At 37.5% G+C, this 21,329-nt stretch overlaps 2 protein-coding genes across 2 annotated transcripts in view; both read left to right on the top strand.

The window, feature by feature from the left end:
- LOC145983996 (pickpocket protein 28-like) overlaps positions 1 to 9,456 on the top strand; it is a 46,893-nt gene extending 37,437 nt beyond the window's left edge. The window contains exons 8-9 of the mRNA XM_083117272.1: positions 8,642 to 8,733; positions 9,260 to 9,456. Of these exons, the coding sequence (XP_082973398.1) occupies positions 8,642 to 8,733; positions 9,260 to 9,456 (289 nt within the window). The remainder of the gene's footprint in view (positions 1 to 8,641; positions 8,734 to 9,259) is intronic.
- Positions 9,457 to 10,388: 932 nt separating this feature from the next.
- LOC145996890 (transmembrane protein 115) lies at positions 10,389 to 14,858 on the top strand. Its single transcript, XM_083133451.1, has 3 exons — positions 10,389 to 11,304; positions 12,457 to 12,630; positions 13,735 to 14,858. Exons 1-3 carry the CDS (start codon positions 10,598 to 10,600, stop codon positions 13,961 to 13,963), a joined length of 1,110 nt encoding a protein of 369 aa, XP_082989577.1. The 5' UTR covers positions 10,389 to 10,597; the 3' UTR covers positions 13,964 to 14,858.
- Positions 14,859 to 21,329: the final 6,471 nt, after the last annotated feature.

Below are 21,329 nucleotides of genomic sequence, written 5' to 3'. Positions count from 1 at the left end.
AAAAACTTGGTAGCTCGCCACGATGACGTTAGAAATATGTCTGTTTCTTGTGTAATGCGTCGGAGAGATTTCTGAGGAGTATGTTTCAATCGTGTTCCAACGTCGTCTAGTTTATCCTCAGTAAGCACATGCCGTTTTACCTTAACAAGAGCAGACCCTATTTTCCTAAATTTGTTCACAAGTAACAGATCACTGTCTCTGTGTGAAACAGGAACATGTGGGAATTCTGCTGAAAACGCATTCAAACTTCCCTACAAGTATTCGTAATAACATAAGAGTCGTATATAAAAATTCGTTGTTTAAAATTGTACGGATAGCGTGGCATTATTAGACTGCAGAAAGAACTGGTAATACTAAAACAAAACAATCTAAAACACTTGTTAATAATTTAACACTTCACAAACACGTGCAAACTGGACAACAGCTGTCTGGATACTGAACCACGGACGTGACCAATATCAAGGTCAGCGTACAGTTGTGGGTTTAAATGCCGGCAGATGTGCTCTTACTTTTCGACGCGCTAGCCGCCGCCCAACGGCCGTGAAAGGCAGTGTATACGTATATCCTTATCATTAAAAATTCCGAGAGAGAGAAATACGACGTTATGAAATCAAGGAGTTAACAAACTATCAATTAGAAATATTAAAATTGAGTTCCACACCCAGGTGGTCTGGCAATAAGACTGTTGCCTTGTAACCAAGTGTACCCGTGTTCGATCCCTGGTGGGGGTACATTTCATTAAGTGGCTCGAATTCCATATAAAATACTGCAATTTGTGCAAAAGTCAGCACGGTTGGGCAAGTTAATGCTCTTCGGAGTCTTAGGAGTATGCCTACATTCCCCAAGCGTGCTGATTTTTGCACCGTGTTGCAGTACTTAGTTGGATGGATTTATATTAACCTCATTTCTGAGGTCAGAAAATAATTTGTGCACTGTTATAGTAGCCCATTTCGATTCCAGCATGTGAAAGCAGAAGAGCTACATGTGAAGAGAATACAATATTAAAATTATGACTTATTAATTTCTAAATTAAAGGAAAGGTTTACTAAGGACAGTAAGTGATGTGTTAATTGGATTTGGCCGTTTCAATTCAGAAAGTTCCGAATTTATGAACTATGGATAGCTACAATCTTCCGCCGCTCACTACTGTTGTGATATGGAAGGGAATTAGAAATAAGAACCCTTCAGCAACTGCTTGCAATGGTTGAAAAGTTCAAAATTGCCTTTAACGAACTTTATAAGCTTTGTGTAATTCATCAACAGTTAAATGCAGTGGAGCCGATTGGGTTCCAAAACGTGAGGGGGGGGGGGGCAAGAACAATTTACTTTCTCTTCGTACATACTGTTTAGCATAATGCGGGGGCAAAAGCGGCAAAAAGTGGGGGGGGGGCATCTGCACCCCCATGCCAACCTAATCGCCGCCACTGCACTAATCGAGAATCAAAAAGTTTTTCCATCCCATAAAAATAATATCCTGGACTATTTTGTTAAATAGCTGTTACATTTGATGGAATAAATACAGCACTCAACCTCCAGTTACCAATCCCATTACGAAGGTAACCCATGATTTGCTGCAAAGTAGAAAAATGTTCTTTCACATTTAACTAGTGGCGGAGATTATGGGGGCGTGGGGGCAGTTGCACCATCCCATACATTTTGCCACATTTTCTCTCGCACTATGCTAAACCTTATGTACCTAGGGAAAGTAACTGTCCTTGTCCTCCCCCTACCCCACAGTTTTGGAAACCAATCGCCGTCACATTTAGACATCATTTTGCCACGTGTTATCTATTTTTTTGTTTGACGAGGAATTTCTCTATCCAAGTTCATGGGCGTAACTTGAAATCTAACTTTAGGGGGTCACAATCGAACTTGCCGCTTAACTTTTTTGGGGAGGATTAAAAAGTTTTCTAGGCCATAAAAATAGCGTCCAAGATTATTTTTATTTTGTGAAACAACTGTCACATTTGTGAAATCATAAAAATTGCTCCTCTGGCCCGAAGAGGTCAATAAAAGTACCATTGACTTGTAAATTATAATAAACCTGAAAATTTTAGACGGCCAATGCCCCCTTGCTTCCACCATTCTCATTTGCGAAAGCAGTCCTCTTCTTTGCCTTTTGTATTTGAGACTATTTCCTGATGTCAAATATTTACGGAAAGAATTTATGACTGTCATAGCATTCGCACAGCAAGCCCATCTTGTTACAGATAGGATCCTTAAAGGAATAAGTTTCTATCCTGCATCTCTTAAGATGCTTTCGAAGATACCATGCCTTGTTGGACTACTTGCAATTAAGCTATATATGTATTGCATTATTAAAAAAAAGACCACACTGTTTAAATTATATGTGACTTTAAATTAATCTCTCAGGTTCAGATTCAAAACAACTACACATAATTTATTAATTTCCAAGTATGAGCCATTTATTCGCCAGCCATATTAAGCTACAAAGCTCACAACTTACAGATAACGTATAAAGTATGAGTGAGTGTTAATTACAAGACCTAGAAAACGGAATGGAATAGTTCAATTATATTATATACAAAGTAATACAAAGTAACCCCTCTCCCGTAGTTGCTTGGACATCTATCGGCATAAAAATAGGTAACGTTCTTTTAGAGTATAATATTATAACTGCAATAAGATTACATTGCATTTCTAAGTAAAGGATTAGGGGTGGGACAGTCGGCCACCCTTGCCTCCCGTGCGCACGTCTATGAAAATGAAGCTTAAAGGTTCGTTAGGTGTTGAACGTCCCCCTACCTATTTTCGCACCTGTTAGACCTATTCCTATAAATAGTGATTCAATTTTTGTAGCAAGTTTGGTGAGTTATGATTGGCCAAATGGAAGTTTTTTAATGGAAGATATTGAGTGAGAAAACTTCTAGTTTTTCCTATTTTTGGTCGAAATGCGTCTAACCTACTATAAAAATCTTGGGGAGAAGGGAGCCAGAGATGTTTTGTGGGGCTTCAATCCCCTAGCCCGCCTGGAACGCCGTCCCTGATAAGGTGGACATACGGGAAGAAGAGCGAATATTCTGAGGGAAAGTGACTCACTAGATTGACAGTTTGATTCAGATAGTCATTGATATCCATCAGTGTAACATTTGTAAGAGTGCAGTGAAAAATTTAAAACTACTTTAAATTACCAGTTACTTTATTTGCAAAAGAAACTAATTTTTCCAATTGTCTCTGCAATAAATGTAGTGTTACCCTGTAATCAATAGGTCCCGGGTTCGATACCCAGTGAAAGCACATGGTGGTTCAGATCCTATTTTAAACTGTGGGTCCAGTCCCGATTAACTTCTCTGTGCATAAAGAGGACTTAAAACGATTATTATTATTATTTTATGGGTACACATGTAACCTTGAAATTTTCGGTATTTGGAATATTATTTATTTTGTCCTGTATATTTATTTTTTGAAACTGAATGAAATTCGTAGTTTTATACAATATCAATTGTTTTCAAATATATCTATAACAAAAAACAATATATATATTTAATCGTAATAATAGAGGATTTGGTGTTTTAGACCTTTAATTTAACATACACTGCCCTCCAGAAATTAAGCAACAACAAGAAAATGTGAGGTACAAGATAAAACAGTTGGAGAAAAGAGAAGAAGAGTGGTGGGCACGCTGAAAGAAAGCAACGAATGCGTTAGGGATCATATCCCTTATTAGTGTCAGACAACGGTCACTTTCGTAACAAATAAAATATGTACACCCTCCGGCCTTGTGTTTCATTCTATTGGATGATCACCATTTGTTGCTTAATTTATGGAGAGCAGTGTATATTAAGAGCCCGGTCTCTGGCACCGTGAGCGATCAACAAGGTAATTTTTCTCGTGTGACCCACGAAGGGTTAATCGGAACTGAACCTATAGTTTAAAGAATCCATACCACTGTGCAACTTTCCTCCACCCAGGCCCGTAGCCAGGCAGGGGCCAGGGGGGGCTTTCACCCCACTGGATATTATTCAAAACTATTTTCTGTAATTTGTTTGCAGTGAAGAGTAAAAATGTATACAGCAGATATTATTTTGTTCACAACTTTCGTGAAGGATAAATTCACAAAACATGAATAACAGCTAATATATTTGTTCATCTTATTTATAAGAAGAAGAAGTCTAAGTAGCGGCAAGTATTTAGAAGATTCTCTTCTCTAGACTCTAGAAGGTTCTTTCACAGGGCAGCTTCTTTATCTCAAACTTCCCTGCCCATGTTGCAACCTCTCGCTTAGACAGAAATCTGTGATTTTTATGTGATCATGCAAATTCCCTCCGCGTCTGCGTCAAAGGTCAACCAACAGCTCCCATGTTTTGGAAATGAAGGGGAGTTTCATTGCTTCCGCCGGGGTGGAATGTATTGTAGGCAATTGTGCATTTTTTCTTGTGATATATATATCCCTATCATCAAAGTAGTATGGGGTGTGTAGTGAGGGATGATGTCAGTAGCAGTCAACACTTCAAAAAAGCGATGTTTTAAAAGATATAGAAAACATGTAGTATTTGTATATTTCTAAAATTCATATAACTTAATGACTCCCCCCACACACATAATTTACCTTCATTTAATACTGTTAAACTTTTGAAAATTGGATTTGGTTTATAAAAGACCCCTGATAACCCATGAGCCCCCCCTGGAGATCAATTCTAGCTACGGGCCTGCCTCCACCAGGGATCGAACCTCGGACCCCTTGATTCAAATACAACAGCTGTACTGATACACAGTGACGGCGCTTCGTGGTGCGGCACCCAGGGAAAATGTCTGGAGGGGAAGGGGCAAGACAATATTGCAAGGGGGCAGTTATATTACTTGCACACGGTGTTTACCAGTGCATGAACCGAAAGAAAGTCATGGCCGTATTTAGAGGGGGGGTTTCTAGGGTTCAAACCCCCCCCCCCCGAAACTTCTGACATGTTGCATTAATGGATGTTCAGAAACCAAAATCTGCAAGAAATTTTCAATTTTTTTTCTTCGAAGCATCACAAAAATACAAGGAGACAATGTTGAAACGATCGAGCTACAATTTTCATACATTTGGAATTCTGAAAGTTGAGTGAAACAGGATTTATTCTCGGAATCATAGCCCACCCGCGACCCCTCCATTATCACTTCTGCTGTCATCTTTCCAGTGTTGTTCCTGCGTCACAAGGAATATAGACTGAAGATTCCCTTATGATTGTCCCAAAATTCCCTTTCCAGCTTTTAAATTCCCCGTCCGATAGAGTCGAAAATAAATTCTCCTTGATAGGAGTTCAAACCTAGTACCTCCAGTTTCGTAGCGCATTACGTTCGCGATTGAGGTTACAATCCATGCACCAAGCTAAGCTTTAAAAGATTTTTTTTTTTTTTTACTTGATTTAGTTTATTTTACTTCGCGTTTTGTGCCTCTTGGCTAATTTGCGAAGATGGGGATGAGTGATGAAATGATGAAATTCATGAATGGACATTCACAAACAACCAAGCCCGACCGGGATTCGAACCCGGGACCCTTGGCGTCGCAGCGCGATGTGCTAACCACTCGGCCACAGGGTCGGGCTAAGCTAAGCTTTAAAAGAGAATAACTGGTTCCACACTTTTCAAAATTCCAAAAATTTAATTTTTTAAAGTCAATCAACAAAAACTTTATGACTAAAATTTCCAACTAACTTTTAAAGTTTTTTCTTGAAGGTATCTAAAGTTTAAAGACGAAGTAAAATAATTGTGCATTACAGTACACACTGTATGAAACGTAAAAAAAAACAAAATAAACTTATGCTGGATATTCACTCATCTGCTGGATTGAGTAAGCCCCCTCAAGGATATAACAATAATATAATAATAATAATTATTAGTATTATTATTATGGAATAAAATTGTTTTATTATTATGAAATTTAATTATTATTGTACAATTATTATTATTATTTCTATTATTCAAATTTCTGGCGACGCCCTGGGAATAATTATGAATGAACCCCCCCCCCGAAATTTTTTCCTGCCTACGGCCATGAAGAAAGTCACTACGGAAAAGTCAAGTTGTATATTGGTCCTTTCGGTCTCCTGTGTCTAATAAACAAGGAATAACAATAGCCGGTGGTCTTTTCATCTTTCACACGGAGGAGCCTTCCTTTCCCTTTCCCCCGACCACAAACGCTGCCGGCGAGAAGTGATAAATAGTTACCAGAAACTACAATAAACTATCACGTTCACTGCGCAATCTCATTGTTTGTAATTTTATTATTAATAATAATAATAACGTCTTTATTGAGAGAGCGTGTTTCGGCCTCGCGGACCATTCTTACAACAATGACCATTATACATTGGTAGCACTATAAGTTGGCAACTTGAGTTCGCTCATTACACATTGTTCGTTTCACTGAAACACTTTATAATTTAGGGTAGCCCATCTCAAAATATTCGGGATTAGATCTGAATTCCTTAGTGTGGAAAAGTTTGTCAAAAAATTATTTTCCCGTCGATGTTTTGGCCGTAGATGTTTTTACCGTCGATGTTTTTGCCATCGATGTTCTTCTCGTCGATGTTTTTACGGTCGATGCTTTTGGCGTCGATGTTTTGATGTCGATGTTTTTGGCGTCGATGTTTTGTACTGTCGATGTTCTTGTCGTCGATGTTTTTGCCGTCGATGTTTTTGGCGTCGATATTTTGTACTGTCGATGTTTTGTTTGCGATGTTTTGTCGGTGATGATTTGACGCTACATCGTTGTATATAATAACAGCGGTCTCGCTACAATACCTAACGTTCGGGCGCTAAATGTGACCACGACATATGACACTGTAAGAGTTAATATTTTCAAGATATGTTTTTAATAGGAGGTGCTGAAGGGGGTGCGCAAGCACTCCTTCGCGCCCCCCCCCCTCCCCGCCGCCGCCCCTGATCATCACGAAGAGGGAAACCGTACACAGCAAAAGTGAAGGCGTTGTTGATGTTGTTGACAAATAAGCAAGGGAGGAAAGATATATATATATGGCAACGCGGGAGCACTTGGGCACAAGGAGGAAACATTTGACTGCGGTCCGAGTTGAACGGATGGAGGGGAAGATGCGCGAAGGCTTCAGGCCGAAAGTTATTTTGTTTGTGGTCGATCTATAGGTATGGTCGACTTCAATATGTCTAAAATCTAATTTCAGAATGGATGCGGCAGAAGTCGTTCGTGATCAACCAGCTGGAGAGAGACGTGGGGAATCCCTGACAGGTCGACTGCGGCTGCCTGCCAGGATGCAACGAGCTCCAGTACGACCACGAGATGTCAGACTTCAAGATTAGCCACGATTTCTTCGTTGGTCGCGGCGTCAACAACTACACCTCATCTTACATAAGGTCAACTGATCATTATAAACTTTCTCTCAGGCGATAGGTTCATTAAAGGTTTATCGTTAGTTTTAGAAGTTGTCTGTAAGGGTGATCTAGAGTGCGAAATCCTGGGAGGGTAGGGGGAATTTCCCCCACTAATAATGTTGCACTAAAAGTTCCACCCACCAAAAATGTCAGGGGGGAGTGCTTGTAACAACAAAGATAAGCAATTAGTTTTGACTTTATACTTTACGAAGGATAATATCAAAAATGTACACAAAGTACGAAGGATAATGTGTGCGTTGCATGCTTTCTCTCTCTCTCTCTCTCTCTCTCTCTCTCACACACACACACACACACACACACACTCTCTCTCTCTTTCAAGAGACCATTAATATATCTATAAGTACATCAATAACAATATATGCACAACAAAAGTAAAATAAGAATTCAAGACAAATATAAGCATTAAATCTAGTTGATTTATATTAATAGAAAGCAAAAATAATGAAACTTTTACATAAAACGATTTCAACTATTTTGTAATTTATAGACATTTTTAACTAGATGGTAAGGAATTAGTTTGATATATAAAAGTAATAAACTAATTCCATGTATATGTAGGGCACAATAAATATGTATATCATATAATAATTCATATATATATATATATACACCGGGTGGGCCAAAAGTAGCCTTACACTGAGTAGGTATGCACTGTACAGTACGTTTATGCACATTTATTTAACACTTCACTTACCTTTTTAACACAGTTTAATCTCGTAAGAATACTGGTTTGGAATTATTTTGAAAAATTAGATCAAAAACGTGAAACGAATAGTGAAACAACTACTGTGTATACATATATATAATATATGCGTGTGTGTGTTTGTGTGTGTGTAAATTAAGAAACTCGTCTCCCCCACTTGTCTTTTACGATTTTGCACCCTGGGGAGATCCCTGTTTTAGACGTCAAGTTGGTCGATCGCCCCTTTAGACATGTTAGATGGAGGCTTTCGTCCTTTTAGACGTCTAAATAGGGCATTGCCGTTTACTTTTACATTAATAGGCGGATTATATTTAAACGTTAGAATTTACCTCTACAGTCAGTGGCGGCGATTGGGTTCCAAAACCGGGGGGAGGGGGAAGACAATATATTTCTCTTTGTAGATAAGATTTAGCATAGTGCAGGGACAAACATGGCGAAAAGAAAGGGGGGCAACTGACCTCCCTCGCCCCCCTAATCGCCGCCACTGTCTACAGTGCTTGTATATAATTTACATGCAGTATTAAATCGTATTATAAAATTTTTACATTAACTTTCTAATATATTCTACAGCGAAAATCTGGCGGTTGTCCAGGTCTTTTACAAGGATCGACAATTTATCAGCTACACAAGAGGAGAAATGTTTGGCCTTACTGAATTTCTGTGTAAGGATTTTATTTCATTTTATTTCTGTCTGTTACCTAGAATTATAAATGTATCGCTAGATTCTCTATTCCTAGTTGCAATGCGGCGGGAGGGATAAGGGGTGCGATTAACAGTGCCGCCATCTCAGAATTCGCCTGAGTGTGCAATAATGTGGTACAATTCACAAGTAAAAGTATTGTCTCTCTCTTTTTTTACTCCACCGGTTCTGCGGAGATTTTTAGAGAACTTTTTTTTTTTTTTTTGCAAATGGTGCTTTGGGTCTGTTGCGTCAATTAGTGTACAATTAGATTAAAGTTTGTTTTAAGTTCACGTTATGCACAGATATGCTTATCGGTACTGAACCGACAGATTACAAGGCAATGATGTTACCGCTACGCCATCAAGGAGGTCCAGATGACCGTACAGTGCATCAAATTTAAAGAAAAGAAAACTATAGCGGTAAAAATAATGAACAAAAATTCTGCATGGAAATTAAAGAAATGACTTCGAGGTTATGAAAATTATGTTGTTTTTCTTTTTTTTCAGCTAACAGTGGAGGAGTTATGAGTCTATTCCTTGGTTTCAGTCTGCTGAGCGGAGTGGAGATCGTCTACTTCTTCACCTTGCGATGCTTCTGCAATTATAGATCTCGACGACTTCTAGTTCGACCTGGGTCGGCGACTGATGAATCTTCACCAAACGAAATAATTGTACACCCCACAAGTTGGGCTCAGACTAGATAGATAATTTTTACTTCATTGTAACTGTTGTCACAAGTACCCCAAACCATCGGAAATACTTGTAATAAGAGAAACCAACGTCCAGTTTAGCATTTAAAAAAGGGGGCGCGGACTCTACTAACTAACTTTGAAGCACTGAGAGAATATATGAATTGTAGGGATGTGTGGGATCCCGAAAAGTCGGGACCGGGATAGGAAAAAAAATTCCCGTACCGATCCTGACTTCGGGAAATGACTTCCCGACTTTTCGAGATCCCGAGCAGTCGGGAAATAATGAATGGTCACTTTAAAAAGTTGTTAATTCACGACGCTTTCTGCATTGGTAGTGTCTGGAACTTATCGGAAAGGGTTTGTTTTTATTGGAGAAGTGCAAAAATAATCACTTAAGTTGAAAATGACGTGTAGAATTCGAGATTTTCAGAGCTTCGGGAAATTTCTAACATTTCCTGTGCCGAAAATTTCCCGAATTTGTCAGGAAATGGCAAATAAATTATCTCTCACACCCCTAATGAATTGTATAGAGAGTTCCCCAAGAGACAAAAATTGGAAAGCAGAGTGGGGGAATATCCCCCTCATCTCATCTAGGCGCCGCTCATGAAGATAACGACGCAAAGCATTGTGCAATCAAAAGTACGTACCTCAATATTTCCATATGAAATAAATGCATATTACGTCTTACGAAGGGTAAACTCCCTTCTCTTAAACAATTTTAATAAGAAATATAGATTCAATTAATTTGTTCTAAATGAACAATATTAATAAATTGCACTTACCGATGCCAGCCCAGTGCACCAAATGAATGCATTCTACATCCAGCACCAGGAGGCACTTTTGACATTCAGTTCACGTACTCAGTTCTGTTCCAAATGTTGAGTGCTCTGGATCCATCCAATCACGATGCGATGTTGTTTTATGAAAATATTTGCAGAATAATTTGTATCTAAAGTCCCCATACGTTAAGAAAACCTGTAACTTAAATTATTATACTATTCAGAATTTATTTTTAAATAAATTACGATATTGCAATGAAGCAATAGGTGTGCAGTATCCACAACATGTTATTATTTACGCTAGTAGGTGACTTTGAATGCACAGCTTTTCATTTTTCCTTACCTGTGAAATTTGCATGCCGAGGTGGTAGAAAATGGCTTCCCTTAGGGCGTTGAGTAAAAATATCCCATATATTAGACAGCAGTTTAGAGCTTTATTGGGAAATACCAGTGTATTTGTTAAAATCGTGTGCATTATTGTGTTATTTAGTTACTTCCTGTCCTTCTCTGAAACGACTGTGCGTGTCATAAGTGTTACGCCTGGATATCTATTGCCTCCAGTTTTCTGGATATGGACTGCATTTACGTACTGTTTTCTAGAGATACATTTTTGGGAAGTTTGTGTAGATATAATAACAGTCGGCTTGTGTGGAAAACTTATTGAACCATTATGGGGAGCGTTAGAAATGATGACTTTCTTCGGAATTGTGAATCTAGGAGTAGCTGTGTTAAGTGCATTTTTCTACTTGTTCCTCTACATGTGTACGTTTAACACTGACTTACTATTTACAGTCCATATTCATGGTTTGGCAGGATACATAGCCGCTGTATCTGTTGCAGTGAAGCAAATAATGCCCGATCACTTATTGTTAAAAACACCCATTGGAAAGTTAACAAATCGTAACATTCCACTGAGCGTATTGACTCTTTCACTACTACTGTGGGTCATAGGTTTGTTGGAAGGAACATATCCCACTATGTTTATTTCTGGTTTGCTGGTGAGTTGGACTTATTTACGTTTTTACCAGCGGCACAGCAATGGAACAAGAGGAGATATGGCTGACAATTTTACTTTTGCTAGGTAAGTATGAATCGGCAAAAAAAAACCTTATTACCAATCATGACATGATACATGTCATTATGTTCAACCGTGCTGTATTCGAATCATTCGAAAGACTTACCACTTACGCTGGAAGAGGAAGAGAGATCAGTGACGAGTCAAAAATGTCACATTGCACACACACACTCGTTTCTTTTTTGTTTTTTTGTCATGTTTAACTGGAAAAGAAAAATATTGCCAGAGGTGGAAACAGTACAATCTCTTTAAAGTGTCAGGATAGGTTGTTATTCATCAAATGATAAATGATTGTGATATAATTACTTGGATACACTATTTGTGACATGGCATACACAGTTTTATTTTGCTGTACAAAGAAAGTATTTTGATGGTGAAAAATTAGTCCCTCAACATAATACTTTTTCAGATAGTTTTTAAGTGAATTACTGTGAACCTGTGTTGCATAATCTCATTACACTATTTTTTACTAATATACATATGTGAAAAAAAACAATGCCTGGTAGGTTGACATACATTTGTCATCATCATGTGCTCAAAGCAATGAATATTGATACTGACATATAAAGTTGGTTTAAACGGTAATGGTTCCGATTGTTTTATGATTTCTCCTAGCACAAAGACTAATTATCGTAGAATTTTGGAAATCATTGTCACACGAAATTTGAACCTTCTTTAAAGTAATAAGTGCTGTTTGGACTCAAAAAGAGTTATTTATGTTGAAAAAAACTACTTGAAAATACCTTACGCACTTCTCATGGACAAGATATTCTCCGTCGCAAGCGACAGTATATATTGTAGAAGCGTGGGAATGAATGTAGAAGTAAATCGGAACCTTAGTAGAATGCATTTAGGGATTTTATTTTAATGCTAAGGGAACCAAACCTAACCTGCCTAACCTAACCACGAAAGCATATATTGAACAAAATATTAAGTGATCGCTAAAAACTCCACAGTATGTGTTAACAGACATAAATCGAAATCGAACCATGTAAAAATTGCATTCATAGCATGATGAAATCGCAAAAAAAAAAAAAAAAAAAAAAAAAACTTGGCCCGTATAATCTTCCACCTAAATGTTTCACAGGAATATAAAAAAAAATATTTTCCACTATATAAGAATAGTTTATATGACCATATGCTCTTGTATTGTTTCAGCTTTTTCCCAAATGTGATGCAGCCTCCCATTGCTGTAGTAGGCAATATAGTCCATGGCTTCCTGGTCCGGATAGGTATCTGCAGGAAACCTGTTCGGAAATACGATCTGGGGGCCCCATCAGCAATTACAATACAGTTGCCTGGAATTGACTCCCATGATATGGAGAGGAGGAGGTATGATTTGATTATTATTATTTTTTGTGTGAATGAACTTTCAAACGTTAAGGATCTTTTCATGTTGTAAACCCTATATAGAAGATAGGTTTTTCAGTCATGTGACTTTCAAATGTGGTGATGTACAAAACATTGTAGAAGAGCAAATTAGTTATCCCATAGATTTGAGGCTGGTTTTGTGTTTTCATGCAAAGACCTGATTTATGGGACATTTTAATAATATTCCTGTTGAAACTACAAACTTATTTCTTAATAACTGCTCCAAGTTAAACAAAAGATATACAGGTTTAAACCATACAAATAGATATTTTGATGAGGAAGACAAATATGAATTACCAATTTTGTAAATTGTCATCTACATTTTAGACCCAACTAAATTCTGAATGATCACAGAAAGTAAAATAAATCAACTGTCAGTTAAACTATATTTCACAATGTAACATATTTCATGTAAAATTTTGCCATTTACATGAAAGCGAAACAGCTCATAGTGTGAGCTCGGAAGATATTTTCATGCAAGAACATCCAAACTATGGCCCATGGGCCACGTCCAGCACCTTATTTCTTATAAAAATTTAATGTTACTTTGAGATGTCCTGAGTTTAAGCAAAATGTAATATTGTCCAGGTACTTTCAGGTGCTGCAAGTGTAAAAAGGTTTGGGTTCCCCAGTTTTAATGGGAAAGTATTGTGTTGCATAAAATCAACATAATATTGAATAGAGTACTGAAGATAAAAATAAGTGGGAAATGAAATTTAACATATTTTTTTTTTTAGTAAAAAGGCTGTGTGGTCTAAGGCTGCAATTTCAGGACTGGGTTTTCGGCCTGTGTATAGGAGCAGTGGCAACCCACCACCGTGAGGAAATTAGGGAGCTACAAATGAGTAGCGTAGTCACCCCATTACGGGTTGAATATCACGACACCTCTAGGTAGGATTGTGGGAGGGATACTGGCAGTTGGGAGAGATAAGCCAAGGCCCTTCGAGGGCTGTTACACCATGGGTTATTTATTTAGCAAAACAGAAAATTTATGTATATATCATTTCTTTCAGTTTTGTAATACATGATATTGTGTGCATAATTTGTGATGATGTTCTTTTGCAGGCAAATAGCTCTAAAAGCATTAAGCGAGAGGCTAAGCAAAGTGGAGCAACAGCCATCGTGGCCAAACATGGAAGAAAGCAATACCCCACCCGCATCCAAAGTGCATGAAACAAAACCGTCAACAAAGTCAGTTACTATTGCCATACCCAGTGAAGACACACCTAAACCACCAGAGCAGACAACAACATCGACATCATTAGCAAGCGAAGAAGATGGATCAAAGACATGACAGCCTGCTTCGGAAGGTGATAATGGATTCATCTGAAATGAACTTGGATCTGTTGCTACACAGGCAAAAGTTCTAAAATAACTGATAGAATATCAGAATTAAGGCTGGTGAAAAATACGACTGCACATTCACTTATCTGGCTATGCCTCATAGTTGTTCTGTTCTACCAGTGGCATTTTTTAATATATAATGAACACACTGCGAAATAATGTGTTAGTACCATCTTGTCACATAGCATAATTTACTAAATTGGTAAACGTTTCTGAATCTGCAAGCCACGATTGCATAATAAAATAGTAGTTATTTTATCATGTTGAAAAGAGATACATTATGTTATTTTTGTATATCATGCTACAACATGTAATGTTCAGCCTACTATGAGAGCCTGTGTTTTTGTTTTATTTAAATATATATATATATATATATTACATAAATATAGGTGATCAAACAAAGTATTCTAACTCCCATGATGTACAATTGTTCCTTATAAAACTTATTTCTCGTAAATAAACAGCAAACTTAACTGTGATGACTAATATCAGCATTTGATAGATTATACTTGTATTTTCGTAACAAAAAAATTGTGTTGAATGGTTTCTTGTACATAGAAGTAGATGATATGGACAGTGAAAATACTTCTTTTAGTATTATTATTTTCTGGAAGTAAATGTGAACTCCATTACAACCAAAAGAAAGGGAAAGAAAAAAAACATTGTACTGTTGGATCTGCCTCAAATTTTATTTTACATCTAGTCGTAGTGTTCATATAATGTTTATTGTAGGTGAACTTTTTAAAGAGGGGGAAAGAAGTGGCCAGTTGCACCTGGCTCACTGGTTTAAACTTTCTGAATGTTTGTTTGAATATTGGAAATGTTGTTAAAAGTAAAGGCTTATCACCGCATGTAGCTTTTTTTTAAATTATGTTAGCTACCCCAGACACGTGCCATTGTTGGAATGTAGTTTCATTGCTTTCAGCGAATTTGGGAAGCAAAACATTTGGTGCATGTATCAATATCCGTACAATCGGGTATTTGGATCATGATTCTTTGCCAAATATTACAGCGAATAATAAACAAAATTTTACAGCATATAAAGAACAATGTTTCTCCCTATGGCGTGAGCTGTGATTTCTCCTTGTGTTGCAGTCATAATCGGATTTTTACATTTGGTAAGTGGATACAGTCTATTACGGATTGGACAAATTAAGATGTACTGGCCGATATTGGTAAAATTACTGATATTCTATTCAATCCATCTATAAATATCGTACAATTTAGTACAACACTGTGCCATTTTGTTAGAATTTTCGAATGTCTAAATATGCAGCTTCTGTAAAAGCTTAGTTCATCTGGTAACACATTCATTAAGAAAGTGAACGAATTTTATATTGGATCAGTACAATATTGGTTATTTGTAATAGTAAATTTTATGGCGGTACTTTCTTGGTATCAGCCAAAATTACATGTCTGTCCATTAATTCTTATTAATTTTTTGACAGTCATGTATTACTTATGAAGAATGTACACTTACACTCTTTAACTTAAGTTTGCCCTAATCAGGGCAATATTCTGAATTTTTTTCCCATGAAGCCCAGTTCTTTGAGCACTTTGTGGAGTTGTAACATGCTCCTGGTGTACTTGCATCGATGTAAAATTTCAGCTGCCAGGTTCTATAGTGTTCACTCTTGGTTGGTTCCTTGCAGTTTGAAAAGGCTCGTCCTTAACCCTTCTTCTGTACACATACGTTTTAGTTTCCAGGCCCTGTCATCATAGTCCATCTTAAAATTTTCATAAGTGAATATAAAATGTGGAAAATGTGATAGAATTCTGTTTAAATGTAATAGAAATGTAGATTTCAGCACACAAAATATTGTAACTTACTCTGTACAGTAGGCTGGTCTGACAGACCCTGTGAAATGCGACAAAGTATGAATCTGACTGGTTCTATTTCAAGCTGCACTTCCCCATAAAGTCCACTTTATGCACAGAAGGCTTATCAGGACTGGACCTACAGTTTAAAGTTGGATCCGAACAACTATGTGCCTCCAATGGGTATCGAATCTTGGATCCTTTGATTGCAAGGTGACAACGTTCCCGCTATGCCATCAGGGCACTCCCATGTGTTAACGCATCTGAGCCAAACTGAATCTACACATGGACAACAATCGACTGCATGATTTCTTGCACTTATGCATGCAGAATGATAATGGTACAGGGTCTGGGAGACCCTGGTGCACAGACGAAGGGTTAATCAAATCAAGTTTTTAACACACTCGTCACCTTTGATGGCATTTTTCGGTAAAACTAAGCACTTGCATCATGTGCTGTCTTGCTGGACTGGGCAAGTTAAAAAACCTAATCTGGACAGACTACTCACATTCCTAATCCGTTTAAAAATTGCTCGTGAAATATTCAGGAAAATGCGGTGGCTCAGTCGGTAACGCGTCTGACTACCATGCTAAAGGTCCCGGGTTCGATCCCCGGCCGGTTCAAATCTGGGAACTTTTCTAACGGTGAAAGCGGCCCCGGCGCCCACCCAGCGTCGAATAACATGGGTACCTGGGGGGGTAAAGGCGGTCAGGGGCGTGATGCTGATCACATCACCCCCACTCACGACTGGATCAAGAAAGTGTGGGGCGTTACCCCCACACCCCCTATACGCCTTCATGGCGTGGTGCTATGCACAGGGGACCACTTTACCTTTTACATGTTCCCCTAACTTTATTCCTTGATGTCATTCAAAATAAAAGTAATTTTTGAAAACGTAGCTACTGATACCAATCTAAAGGTGTTGGCATGTACACACCAATTTCTCTTTTCAGAAAACAATAGATAAAAGAATCAAACTACCTTGGGGATGAACCATATGCAATTTTTGCCAATACCGATCGAGTAACTGCTATAAAATTTACACATACTGGTAACCTGATATAAAATTGTGCACATTTCATGAAGAATCGAAGCAGATCATTCACTTAATAGAGCCGCTAATTGCAGTGGGGTTTTGTTAGGCAACACTCCATGTTTAGACATTCATTTTGCAAAACTTGAGGATATGAAATAAGGCTTTGTTCATGAAAGATAAGAAAATGGCAAAATTGCTTTAATGTAAAACTAGAATTAGATAGGGCCACACATTAAGGAAAAGATCAAGTTTTTGGTACACAAACTTGGCATGTTTTGGGATCAAAAAAGTATATAAAATGGTATTTGTGTTAAAATGGTGAATATAAATAATCCTATATTTGATTCGGAACACTTTACACAAAATACAAGCTTTTTTTTCCAGTAGCAAATTTAAGTAGCTATTAGAGTATTAAGTTTATCCCTGTGTAAATGAATCAGTTTTTTTACTCCTCAAATATTAACCCCAGAATTAATAAATTTTCCGTAATTTGAGAGACTCGCAGGATAATTCAGACTTCAAAAAGTGTTCCATCAGTAAATCAACCATCATGTCTGTGTTGATTTGATTGCACATTTTGTGACAAAAACATAATAGGAAAACGCATCTTGCATCTTTAAAAAACAAAAATTAAAATTGCAGTGTGTTATTTCAAATTTTATGTTTGTCAAAAATTGAAATATGAATCTCTCTACCAATTAAACTACCCCTTCTCTAATATCTGGATATCAGTGTATAAGTAAAACTTATCATGTACTAGCAAAAATTCCATCTGTCCATTTACACTAAATAAGAAACTTTGAAAAAAAAATTTAACAGCACACAACCAAATCTGCAAACTTTTGGCAAAAAATTTAAAGCAAGACCTCTTTTCACTTTTCAATAATGTACTTGAATTAACCTTATTACTGAATCGTTCAACTAGAAAATAATACGAAAGGATTTTGTATAAACATTATATTCTCACAAGCATTCTTGCACCATCTGATACATAATAATAGTGACACTTTTGTCAGCATTTGAAATATTTTCTCATAGCTTCTGAACACAGAATATTGTCAACCAGTAAAACTAAGTGTTAAACAAGAAGTTTATTTATATAAATTCTGACATGTGCCTCATATATACACGCACAACGAATTTGTTCAGGCAGAATCTTTTCTACACAAGTTATGTAATCTTTGAGATTACCAAAGTAAAATAATTTCTTCAGAGAAATTAATCACTGACCTCCAGATTACCAGGCAGCAAGTATATTGACAAAGGCAAAAGTAACAGAGTACACCCATTCTGAATAGGTGTGTTTTTCCACAAAAGTCATTTCGATCATGTGACATGCTGAAATGTGGACAAATCTCTACGTACACATTCAAAGTTTAAAAAGTTTTAAATCCACTTCTGTGTTTGGATAGAATAATTGGGACTGGTTAAGTTTGATCCAAACCAGCGTATAATGTACCTCAGCATGGGACCGAACCCAGCATCATGATATCACACAGATTGTACTTATCTTAAAATACATTTCCTAATATACGTTGTAACAGCTCTCTGAGGGCCAATACGATGGCGGTGGCAACTGCTCCCTGTCCCCACACTGCTGTTCAAGACTCAGTTGAACCTTTGGCTGGCACCAGCGAAAAGGCATTACACTTCATGGAGCTCATATGCAATAGCAGAATTACTTGTAGGGGTAGGCACCCAGTTAATCATATTTTTGTTAACATCGAGTAGATTAAGAAGCCCTTTTTACTCTTGCTTAAACAAATTACACATACTTCTTTCTATAAAAGTAAACATGTAATTTAAAAGAATCTAACAATGGAAGCGGCCCCGGTGCCCACCCAGCATCGAATAACATGGGTACCTGGGGGGTAAAGGTGGTAAGGGGCATGATGCTGATCACATCCCCCCACTCACGACTGGATCAAGAAAGTGTGGGGCGTATGCAGTATGCAGGCGAAACTTCGCAGAATGGGCATGCAAGAGAATCCACCGACCCAAAGACAGATGGAAAATCATCTAAATATGTCTTTGGAAACTGTTAACAGCACCTTGCACTTGCATACTGGTGGTGGCTTGTGTGCACGGCCGTGTTCTCGTCCCCTTTGTTGGAGAACCGAACGCTGGGGCCATGCAATCCTTATACTTGCCGATCACATTCTTGAATAAAGTCAAACTAACGTCACAATTCTTGCTCTTACACTACTTCCTGATCATTGACACACTGAACTTTGCGTCATAAAAGGCTACAACATAACCTTCCCAAAAGCAACTGTTTTGGCAACATTTTCGGCCAAGCGAGAAAATGCAAACACTTGGAAAGTTATACAACGCACTCCTCCCAAAAAGCGGCTCAGTTTTGGTGGGATTTTTGGCCCAGTGAGAAAACACAACCACTCTTTTACAGCTCACACACTACACTGACAAACATGCCTGACCAAGGTTGGGTGAGTTCATTCTGAGTGCAGGGGGGGGGGGGAACGAAATTGGCCAAACGTAGACGGAACAACCTCTGTACTGGCAAATTAAATTCTGCACAATTTCTTTCCTAAAGGAAATCGTTAAGGATGGAAAAAGATTGGATTGATCTTGCCCAGGATAGGGACAGATGGAAGGCTTGTGTTGCTGCAGCCATAAACTTTTGGGTTTAAGAATGCTAGAGAGTTAGTTTAGTAACAATTTCTTTCCTGTGCGAATGCCAATGGAATATATGATAAGCAGAAATGGAAGTTAAGTGTCCAGGAATACTGCCACGTAACCCAGGGACTCTGATTTCAAGGAATTCCATCTGGGAAGGAGGATAATATTTTTAGGCATAATTGCACATCATCTCCTCTAGCTTGTCATGTATCCATTTGTCATAGGTCATGTTCCAACCAAAAACATGCCACTGTGGAAGCAGTAAAAATATGCAATAACTCGCTTGAAAACAATGTTGCTCTTTCTTGGGACATTAAGGAATGAACTAACCATTTTGATTTTGTTCCTTATCTTACAAATTCCAAAGTTATGAAAAACAGGGCCTCCCTGATTGTGTAGTATGTCATTGCCTTGTAAACAAGGGATCCCAGGTTCGATACCCGATGGAGACACATTGCACAGTATTAGCCTATCTGTGCATAAAGTGGGACTTAAAAACAACAATTCATGAAAAAGGCATCCTGCACTCGAAGTGTTATATTGCATTTGATACAATCAGTCAATATATGCCCAATAAGCACTCTCCAAATTTTATGACAAGAAAGCACTATGAGAACAACTGGGGAGTTAACTTAAAGAAGCAGTTCGATACCCAGTGGAGGCACATAGTGGTTCGGATCCCACTTTAAACTGTAGGTCCAGTCCCGATTAGCATAATGTGGACTTAAACATCAAAAAACTTAAAGAAGCAGTAGCAGACTTTGGTTTAGAACAATAGCAATGATGTCACTCCTAAGCAATCTGCAAATAAACACTTCCCAGTGTAGAAGATACTTGACATCACATTAGTCAATCACATGATGCACATTTCAAAAAGTATTGTCCAGGTGTACAGAATTAATGTATTAATTGAAACTACTTTTAACGGATAGATTGATTTTGCTGTGTCTCAATACGAGAGGCATACAATTGAAACTTATTTTCCATTTATTGACAAAATAATACCCCATGAAACCTGTCATCCTGTTTCTTTCAGCCTCTCTAGGAAACAGGGTCAGTTGCAGTGTTTTATTAATGGAAAATTTAGGTTTTGCAAGGAGTGGTGCATAAAATATACTGCAGATATTTTCAATTTTAATAACATTACAAGAGTAATTGCAATGATCTCAACCACATTGCTTTTTGATAATCTGCCCCATAATATTTATTTTAAATTTGCTACATTAAATCGGAACACACATTTAACAGTATTCCTTATAATATTTGAATCTTCAAGAGATGACATTTGAAACTGAGAGCCATCAGAATTAGCTCCTCAAGTGTGTTGTTTTACTGAGGTTTAAGACAATGAAATCAACATCTGACCATCATTAGCACCTCTATTGTGTTTGGCTGATCCAAAACAAATTTGTGAGCTGAAAACCATTTGAAAGAATACAGTAAAGTAATATATTCATATGGTTTTGTTTATGACATGGTTTAAGAAATATATCGATACAAACTGATCTATAAATAATCCTTGATCTGTATTAGGAAATGCATAAATTCTGCCTTTGTCCCAAATTGTTCTAATGTCAAAATGGGAATGCCAAAAGAGCATATGATACACATTTCTGTTGTATTTAAGACCTCATAAGTTAATAACAACCATCTGACATAAAAATTGAATATCATTGGTTAAATCATAGCCATGACAAACTTTTTTCAGTTTCAAACTCTCTATTAGTTCCTTAAATACAACTAACTGCTTAACAGTGGTCACTACAGGAACTTTCAGAAACCAACTGTGTGAAGAATTTCTTCCATTAAAGCAATATGAAAT

Source organism: Lepisma saccharinum, chromosome 1 (assembly GCF_977018435.1).
Source record: "Lepisma saccharinum chromosome 1, izLepSacc3.1, whole genome shotgun sequence".
Classification (NCBI taxonomy): Eukaryota; Metazoa; Arthropoda; class Insecta; order Zygentoma; family Lepismatidae; genus Lepisma; species Lepisma saccharinum.
Note: the sequence above shows the minus strand (reverse complement) of the source record. Positions and strands in the feature narration are given on the sequence as shown.